The sequence below is a fragment of the Parambassis ranga genome, chromosome 4 (assembly GCF_900634625.1).
Source record: "Parambassis ranga chromosome 4, fParRan2.1, whole genome shotgun sequence".
Classification (NCBI taxonomy): Eukaryota; Metazoa; Chordata; class Actinopteri; family Ambassidae; genus Parambassis; species Parambassis ranga.
The window spans coordinates 10480310-10489992 of record NC_041025.1 but is presented as its reverse complement, the minus strand read 5'-3'; the positions used below and the strand labels follow the sequence as shown (position 1 = coordinate 10489992).

At 41.9% G+C, this 9683-nt stretch overlaps 2 protein-coding genes across 3 annotated transcripts; both read right to left on the bottom strand.

Moving 5' to 3' along the window:
• Positions 1-1620: 1620 nt before the first annotated feature.
• tmem275a (transmembrane protein 275a) lies at positions 1621-2815 on the bottom strand. Its single transcript, XM_028404514.1, has 2 exons — positions 2704-2815; positions 1621-2428 (listed from the first exon to the last, which is right to left on the bottom strand). Exon 2 carries the CDS (start codon positions 2388-2390, stop codon positions 1776-1778), a length of 615 nt encoding a protein of 204 aa, XP_028260315.1. The 5' UTR covers positions 2391-2428; positions 2704-2815; the 3' UTR covers positions 1621-1775.
• Positions 2816-4368: 1553 nt separating this feature from the next.
• mknk1 (MAPK interacting serine/threonine kinase 1) lies at positions 4369-9516 on the bottom strand. 2 transcript variants are annotated; one of them, XM_028404349.1, is made up of 14 exons: positions 9404-9514; positions 8729-8791; positions 8056-8158; positions 7873-7971; positions 7672-7769; positions 7417-7496; positions 7266-7339; positions 7062-7166; positions 6919-6974; positions 6737-6832; positions 6447-6641; positions 5702-5866; positions 5554-5597; positions 4369-5179 (listed from the first exon to the last, which is right to left on the bottom strand). In XM_028404349.1, the coding sequence occupies exons 2-14, from the start codon at positions 8780-8782 to the stop codon at positions 4960-4962; spliced, it is 1389 nt and encodes a 462-aa protein (XP_028260150.1). In that variant the 5' UTR covers positions 8783-8791; positions 9404-9514; the 3' UTR covers positions 4369-4959. The 2 variants fall into 2 exon arrangements, with proteins under 2 accessions (XP_028260150.1, XP_028260149.1); XM_028404348.1 differs by having other exon boundaries at positions 6919-7166; positions 9404-9516.
• Positions 9517-9683: the final 167 nt, after the last annotated feature.

The following is a 9683-nucleotide window of genomic DNA, read 5'->3' as shown; positions in this document are numbered from 1 at the left end:
AATTCTATCCTTTGCAGAAACCGTTTGCAGCCTTATTGTTGCAGCAGTGTGTTTGTGTAGAGCAAAGAAAGGATCTGAGATTGTAAAGCACCAGGGATGGGCACGGGCACGAGTCAGGAGCTCAGTTTGGAGGAACTTTTTCTACTTTCCATTTTCATTATGGTACATGTAAGACTTCTTTCTTGCTTGGAAAAACATGTAGAATAGATGATGAAAATGCACAGTGTTTGAGTAAAAGCAGCAATAAACACATATCTGCTAACATAACAATAACAGTTTATTCAAAATGCTCAGACAAAAGTATATAAGTGTGATATCGGAGGATGCATATATGTAAAACAAAAAAAAGAAAATAAAAGAGGTCACCTATAATTCTTAACTTGGTTGTCTCTTGCTGGTGTCCCCCAGGCCTGTGGGCATCTCTCCTCTCTGATGAAGCCACTGATCCCACAGGTCTAAGCTTGATCATATAGAGGGTTTCTGGTCCTTGCATCATGATCCTGTTGACCTCAGCCAGCTGAACACAGTGGGTGGAACCAGCTCACAGACAACAGGACCACCAGATCCAAATATTGGTGGAGACTGACACCTCAAGAATAACAAAAGGAGGAGAGGGAGAGAGATGCTGTGAAACAGGGAGTTCCAACAGGTACACAATGTATGGCTAAGAAATGACTCACAGTCACAGACTTTTGGAAACATAAGACTGTGGCAGAATCAAAGTATTAACAAAATATTACACTTTAATTTGTCTATTTGTCTGTATTTAAGTAAAATGCACACAGTCATTAAAAAACTAAACATTTGCACAGTGTCAGTATCCTGCGCAGTTACAGCCAGCTGAATTAATCCTACTGTGCCATCCTTCAGAGCAACATGACCTCATTACTGGTGTAGTAAAATGACCTCAGGTTGCGAAGACATGTCATCCTCTTTATAGAAACACAATCAGTTGTATATTTCTGACCGAGTGAAGACGTGCACAGAGCCTTCCTATAGCTGTTTGTACTACAATAACTGTTATCTGTTCCTGCAATCGAGTGTGTGTCACACTGTGTTAGTGGACAGCAGATGTGTAATGGTGAGTAAACAGGCCTGCCGTCTTTTGCCGGCAGCTGTTGGGTTAGATGCCAAGTGATGGGCAGCGTGTTAGGAAGGAGGTGTTTGCACTGTCGCCACTGGCGTCCCTCAGATAACGAATGAATTACCTTCACATGACATGTATCTGCTCTGGTGTTTTTTATTGCTTTGTTTTGACACACAGTTCTATGTACATAATCAAATGTGACACAACAGAAACACACTGTAGGACAAAATGTGTTCTTTATTTATAAAATGTACAGCTTCAAACATGTTTAGTTACTGTTACAATAACACTACAGCACAGACACTGAGCACTAATGTGATACTGAAAATTCATCTCAACACAGCTCAAGGTTACAACATCGTTCCCTGTAAAAAGAATAATAACAGTGACATCACTAGTGCTGAGAGTTACCAGGCTTACACAGGAGCAGCTTTTACTGCTCAGAGAGGCTTGGCTGGACACACCCCTCATCACTCTCTTAGTGTGTGGTGACAAGCACTAACACACACTGAATTCAAGATAATCTGCCTCAGTTGGATGTTGTATACAACAAGAAGGACACAAACAGGCACTTGGATTAAAATATCGTCTCCTGTTTTTCTGTTCCTGACTAGTACATGTTGGAACAGATCGTTCCGATCAGAAACACATTTCATTGTCTGCTGGCTGCTCAGAGAGAGTGTTGATGCTATGTTGTGGAAGTGTCCTGCTCAGGCAGCATCTGTGTGGAAGTGCTCTCCTTGGTGTCAGAGGTCACCGTGAGTTTATCTCCAGTCACCTCCAAGTCAGACATCTCTGATATGAGCAGCTCACCGGCTCCATCCCGGCAGGAAGACGGCCGATGGTCTTCGGCATCCCCATGACTGGAGTCAGACTTATGAGAGGAGCTCGGAGAGTTGGTGGGGCTGAGCTGGACGGCGGTCGTGTCCTGAAGTGTGTGCTCGCTTGCCTCCATCTCAAAAGCTGCGGTCCCCATTCGCATGAGCCCCCACTTCTTGCCTCCCTTTGCCTTGCTGGCTACATGGGCAGGAGGTCTCCTGCTGACCACACAGCAGGCTGTAAAGAAAGCCAGCGCTACCAGCAAGAGAAAAGGCCCAATGATGATGGGCGGGTTGCCTGTAGGGAGGAAGGTGCCAAAGGCGAAAGCTCCCACCAAAGTGATGTTGATGCCGGCCAGCATGATGCACAGGCCACATGCACAGCACAGGGCTGGGGATGGCAGGCTCTGGTGCCGCAGGGCACGGTGCTGCTCAGGGATCTTCTTTGGAGCAGAGGCCCTGGAGGACTTTTCAGGTAGCACCATGTCTGTCTGAGAAGTGGCTGATCAGATGAATAAAGAGGCTGAAGAGCAAGGAAAGAGGAGGAGCAGAGGTGTGATGTTTTAAGAACATTTAATTCTACATTTCCTTAAGAATAATTTTTGATAAAATATTTTACCACCAAACTTTTGTACGAGGTAAAAACAGCTAGCATGCAAAAGGATACGACAGAAAGCGACGCGATAATCTCACAAAGTCACGTTTTTACACTTTAACAGGCGAAATAAAAAAAAACCCAACAACGTGACAATCAGCCATGCGACCACATTATAATGTATGATGGTGAATTTGACTCACCTTAGACCACGCTCAGAACTGTGTGTCTCGCTGTTTTCGTTCGTCCATCCTGTCGTGCAGGACTCGCGGAGTTGGATGTGGTCTCTCCCTCCAGCAGGTGAACACAGCACAGTGAACTGCTGCTGCTGCATGGTGACCACTAGGAGCGCTACAGAGCTCAAATAAGCACACCAACCAATGAAAATGCACCGTGATAGGTGATTTAAATCTGTGGAAGCACAAAGACACAAAGGGTGGAGGACAACACAATTATATTTAATTATGGTAAATGACTAATATGGAAGTTTGTAATTGAGTCATCTGTGTATTGTGTGCTCAGCAGATTTAACTGCCTTGCCAGATGCTGCATCTACACTCTCCTCTTGTTTTCACAGAAATCTGAACAGGATGCATTGTCTGTCAGAGGAACACTATCTTTCTTGTCAGTGTGTGGGCAGGTTAATCACACCCTCTTCCTGTTCCCTCCACATCTTCTCAGCCTTCACCAAGTACAAAAAGACCTTCACCGAAAGAAATCCAGAGTTAAATCACATGTAGTGGAAAATACATTTGAAATGACATAACACCAATTAGACAGAAGGTGTTAAAGATCCCTTTTTATTGAGAACACAGCATGCCAGTGAAAACATGCTCTGCACATGAGAGCTTTATGCATAGGATCCCTTAAGAGCTTTTCCAAATTTAAGTGAGACTCCATAATTGCGTGCCAATTACCGTATCTCATTAGATACCATTACAAGTTGAGGGAGGGAAACAAATGAGTTCTTTTATGATTCATAATGGGAGCGTGAGGGCTTTAACATGGCGAGTGGTTGTTTCTTAATGTGTGTATTCACTCTGAGCAAATCTATGTCAATTCCTGCCAGCTGTTGCTATAGGGATGGGGTGTCCATGGCAACAGTGTAAAATAAGGGGACGTGTTGTTTAGCGGGCAACACATAAAGTTAACAGGGTTAAGGGGGGGAAAGGAAGACAGACTGCCAGCAGAAAGCCCATTCAAACACACACCGGGTCTTCAATTAATAAAACAAATGTTAAAAGTGAAGTAAATCGATTTTTTAAAATTCAAAATAATGTAAGTCATTCACAGACTGAAAATCCAAGTCTCAGCTTGCTCACTTTGGCACATTCACATAACCGAAAATACAAAACTGAACAACATACAAAGACTCTTATAAAAATAAATCCCCTCAGTTTATCTCACTATCTAGTGTAACTATTCACAAAGTCTCAATAACTACATACACCCTAAAACAATCATCACATTTCATGTCATTTAAACTAAGAATGCTCAGTGATACCAAATCACCATGACAATAAGAGGCTGATCAACTCCTCCTCCAGGGCTGATGTTGTATTTCTACAACACAAACGCAAGGATATGGTTCAAGGAGTAATGGAGGCAATGGTGGACTACTGTAGATTGCTATGATCCCTAAAAAGATCAATATTTCTGTAGGTGTAAAATTCTTTTAATTGGCCCAAACTGATGCTTTACAACATTCTCCCTTCCAAGTAAACTAATAAGAATTTAAAGTACATCAGTGCTACAGGTAGTTTGTGTTGAATTGAAAGCAAACAAAAAATAAAAACGTCCAGGAGCCATTCTCACTGCTCACTTTCTACAAGTTCTATCTACACTGAAACAGGTAAAATGGTGAGAAATCCCATTTCAAGTGTTTTTTTATTATTTAAATCACATACATGCTTAAAAATCCCTTGACCTGAAGAGCTTTAAAATAAAATATTCACAGCTGGACGATAAGAAAAGTAAAATCTACCAAGAAATTGTTTGAGTACAGCAGCAGCTGCATAGCTGTTCTGGACCTCTGTAATGCTGATATGTACTTCAATATAAATTGCTGGCATTGAGTGTTTTCTGTTCTTTTCAGCCATAAATAAGCCACAGAAACTCTGTAAAAACTGTTTAAAAGCCAAAGCTCTTCTCAGATGAAACAGTCCTTGTCTAAAGTCAGGCAGTTTAAAACAACTCCTGCTCAAATCTCTAGAGTATCAACTGTTTTCAATTAGGAGGTAGTAGCCGAAGGTTAACTGTCACCCTGGTGCTCACACTGACTAGTTGATAAGAAAAGATTACTGGCCATGGAGAAGAGCTTTAACACCAGGAAACAGTCGCTTATGTTAGTGAGTGGCTAAACCTACAAGGCTCCCTTTAAAAACAAAAAAACCAAACACACAAGGAGCAGGCAGAGGCTGAAAGGATGACAACATGATGAGGGATGTTGCACTGGTCCCTCAGGCTGCAAGGTCATCAAAAGCGGGAGGAAGGTCTGTGGTACGGTGAGCATTGGACTGTGCTCGTCTGCGGGCCAGTCTGGAGTTGGAAGGAGGAGAAAGCCTCATGGAGCAGACAATGGTTCCAACATCCCCCTGTTGCTCGTCATGCTGAGATAGTTGCCTGTTAAAAGCAATGGCTTCGGCTGCAAACTGAGTCAGGTCTTTGGTGCTGCTGTTCCTACAAGAACGGAGGCAAGAGATGACATGAGAAACACATCTACACACTCCTACCTCCCACTGTTTACTGCATGTACTCATTAGCAGAAAACCTGAGAAATATTGATATATCTGTGATGATTGCAAATTACTTGATTTCCAATTCGATACTTCTATTGATAGCTATTTTTGTTAGAATCTAAAAATGCCTAAAAACATAATAAATTATTATGAAAATTGCTCATAAATAAATCTACTATATAAAAGCTCTGCTTCAAGAAATACTAATAGTAAAGTCTCTTATTTAACTTTACTTTTCATTTTCCATTTCTGTATATAATATCTTCTAACCTTAATAAATAAATTCAAAGTAATTTTTCCAGCTGTAAGACAAACCTCTGTAGAACATGAGGAGTTGGAAGACCTCTCTCAGGAGCATTCTGTAAAACAACCCAAGGAGAATTATTTATTCACAATGTATAATCAAAAAAACTACCAAAATTAATAAAGACAGTTCTTTGTACAGAGATGTAATGATACCCACCCCCTGCACCCATGGGTGCTTGAGGACCTGAGCAGCACTGAGGCGCAGAGTGGAGTCCCGGACCAGCAGCTTGGATATAAGATCCTTGGCCCTCTCTGTGATGTGAGCCCAGTCCTTGTCTGGAAATTCATACTTGCCCTGCTGGATGCTATCAAATAGGTGACTCTGCAGAGAGAAGATGAGACAGCATCCTGTAAAACTGCTCAGCTGTCACAGTCTTTGTAATGTAACTACAGTGACACAGAGTTACACATACATAGATCAGATACATACAGAAGTCAGAACGCCACAAGGTGTGCATGCTTTCACTCTCAAAGTAGATAACATGTTACTGCTGTGCAATTTAGTCTCAGTATATAGTGATGGGGCATTATTTATAGCCAATTTACTTTGGTTTTAATAACCCACCATACAAAGACCACATCATTGCAACATGTATATTTATATCACCTTGCATAACCTCCTCTCATCTGCTGTTAGTTTTTTAAGTTTTAATTAAAGAACAGCTGCGACATTTAAAACTGTCAATCCTAATTTTACAAATCCCAGTGTGACAGTAAGAAAAATAATAAGTCTAATTTTAATTATAGTCATCAAGTTGTTATTATCAGTTTTCCATAGTTGGATAAGTCCCCTAACATCTGCGTTTTGTTTTAGGAGAAAAAGGTACAAGCTGTATTAGTTCTTGAGACAAATAACCAAGATGGACAGCAAGTGAATGCAAATGCTGACTGGTTAAACATACCTGGCACGTCCTGCATGTTTCTCCCCTGTCCCAACCACAGTTAGTGCCACAGTTGCCCGTGAATGGGGGGCTGCCACTCAGTAGAATGTAGAGGATGACCCCAAGGCTCCACAAGTCACAGCGCTTGTCATAGAAGGATGCCTCATCAGTGAACACCTCTACTACTTCTGGAGCCATGTACTCTGCTGAGCCACACTATGCGGGTGAAAAATTAAAAGACAGAGGAGTCAAGTCTGTGTTACTCTAGATTAGTTCTGTGTGCAATGTACTCAATGGGAAATTCCAGTTACCGGTGTGGTGAGCTCTGGAGTCGTTATAGGTGTGCAGGCACTACTGAGCTTCACTCCACTTCCCAGATCAAAGTCACAGATTTTCACTGGTGACACCTGATTAGAAAGTTGGAACAGATATAAAGTATTATACATTTTTATACCTTTAGAGAGATGTCTTTCAAGCTTTAAACACCTCTTACCTGATCAGTGTATTCACAGAGTATGTTCTCTAGCTTCAGATCCCTATGGGCAATGCCTGTACAAAATGACATCACAATGACAAAAAAAATCACAGTAATCTTCTTTGAGTTTAAGTAGAATATTAGCTTGCATATCAACATACCTTTTGTGTGTAGGAAGTCAAGAGCTTGAGCAATGTCCCTGACTACCTTACTGGCCTCTAGTTCATCAAAGTGCTTCCTGTTCTGAATGTGTGTAAGAATGGAGCCTGAAGGGAGAGAGGGTTAAAAAAATCGCTTGTAGAAATCTTTGTGTGTCTATAAAGGTCTGTGCATGTAGTTGCCATTTGTTATTCATTCATACTGACCTCCACGCAGCTTTTCAAATACTAAATAAAAGCAGGAGTTATCTTCAAAGAACTGGATCAATTCCAAAATGTTTCTAGACAGAAATATTGTGAGGTGTTTAGTAACTGTTGGCTCCTGTGTCAGTTCTAACTTGGTTAATGATTCACCTACTTGTTTCCTTGACACTGGTAGAGAGTCTCCACTTCTCGAAAGACTCTGCTGCGGCTGTGCCCTGCACTTTTTTCTATGATCTGAGGGAAAAAAACCCCATGGTTAGTTGCATAGAGTTCCTGATTTCAGACATTTTTTTTCAACCATACAATAATTTTATTACAACTGTTCACATGGGCTGCTGTAAAAGGTGTGCATGCATGTTCACCTGCATAATTTAAGCTTAATTTAGCATAATTTATTATTCTTATTCACCTTCACAGCAAACTCTTGTCCATTCTGCAGGCTTATGCACCCTTGAACTTTTGCATATGCCCCTTGACCGAGTACCTCATCAGTCAGCTTGTAGAGGTCTGAAGAACATATGATGATACAAAAAAAACTGGATTAGGTACCAAGAAGTAAATTCAAATAACACCACACTTATAATGTTCTCATTCATTTTAGCTTCATTACCATCAAAAGTGCCTGTGGAGCTGTCTGTGGCTCGGGTTCTTTTCTTCTTCTTTCTTTTAGCTGCATCTGGGATGTTCACTGGCTGGCTTTTCTCGATCTCTATAGCAGCACAGAAGAGGAATATGTTATACACCACATGTTTATGTAGCTCAAGAGCTGTCACAAACATTGCAACAGTATTACCTGCTGGGCCTTGCGAAAGGTGGTGCCTTTGCTCTGTGTTAATGCCGTTCTCCTGAATTGCCCCACAGTTTTGACCTACTTGGCCCAGAGCCAGGGAGTTACCCTGTAACAGAGAACGTGAGTGGGAGAGGGGTGGGAGGTGCGAGAGTGGTCAGAGAGATCAGGTGGTGGTACAGTTGAGAAAGCACGAGACAAACTGCAAATTTTCCACAGTTTGACTGTCAAAATCTAGAAAAGTTAACAGTGGTACCGTTCTGAAAATAAAATTTCAAGGAACAATTACAGTAATATGTAATGTAATGTACTTTGGAACTTCCTTAAACAGCCTTGTTCTGTGAAACACGACTTACTGGTATTATACTACTATATTACTACTATTACAACCTTAGCTTATTATTTTCCCCTATGGCAACCTGCCAAGACAGTGGCCTGATGAGAATACAGGAAACAACCTGACAGGCCTTATCTCACCCTGGACATTACCAGAAGCATTTACACAACCAGCTATAGTACATGACTCACGTAAGGTGACGACACCTCCATGTTTCGGTGCAGATAGCTTTGATAGCGTATCTGTAAACTACTATCTAGCAGCAAGATCTTATCTAACACATTTTAGGAATGGAAGAGTGAGTTTTGAAATCACCAGTAATAACAAAGCAGATGATCATACCTGGAGCGAGTGCTGGAAGGCTTGTAAATCCGTCATTACGCTGTGCCTCACCATATCGGCCAACTGACAGCACAAATCACAAATACACTTTTTTAGTCTGAGTCAGGAACCAGCCGCAGAGACATGCACATACATAATAACAAGTAGGTACAAGTAAAAGAATTCAAGCTGTGGAGATCGATCTTTCTGAGGTATAACTTGAGGTGTTGCTTTTTCTATAACAGCTTCCCACTTTTCACTTTCCTTCTAGTGTCACATTTTGTTTCGTTCACGTACAGGGCAGTTTAACACACACAGATAAAAGGGTAGTATTTATAGACAACATCTGGTTGATTTCGTGCCAGCTCAGAGCGACAGAATAACCTCAGCAGGTACCAAACGTTAGCAAAGTGTGTACTGACAGCCAGGACGGTAGCTAAACAGAGCTGAACAGTTATTATCAGATTTACAGGTAGGAACAAGAGATGAGCAAACCAGTAGACAAGCTAACGTTAGCGACCGCCTTTGCAAACCGAGCTAGCCTAATGTTGGTGTCGCTAGCCTGAGCTAGCTGGCTAGCAAGAACCCTTAGTTCCTCGCTGTTCTGATTAACAACACCTATTTGCGAATAAGTGTAAGAGACCGGTCATAAAGCACAAATATGAAAATACGACAAATGCAATAGAGATGTCTAACCTTTACTCCACATCAGATAAATCCCTCTTGTCAGAGCCTCCGGCAGCTGATGCAAGCTCCCATTGCTAGATGAGATCCACCAGACAGATAGCCAGTGACGCACGAGGCGGGAAAACACATAAACAGACGCACGCTCCGCCTTCCTCTGCATTCCTCCGCTTCTCATTGGTGCAGCGTCAGGCCAGCGGCTCTACGTCACTGGGCCTGTCTGGCCGCCACGCCTCACTCAACGTAGTGGGGATTTTTTCTGCATGATGATGGCCTTTATTTCAACACACAC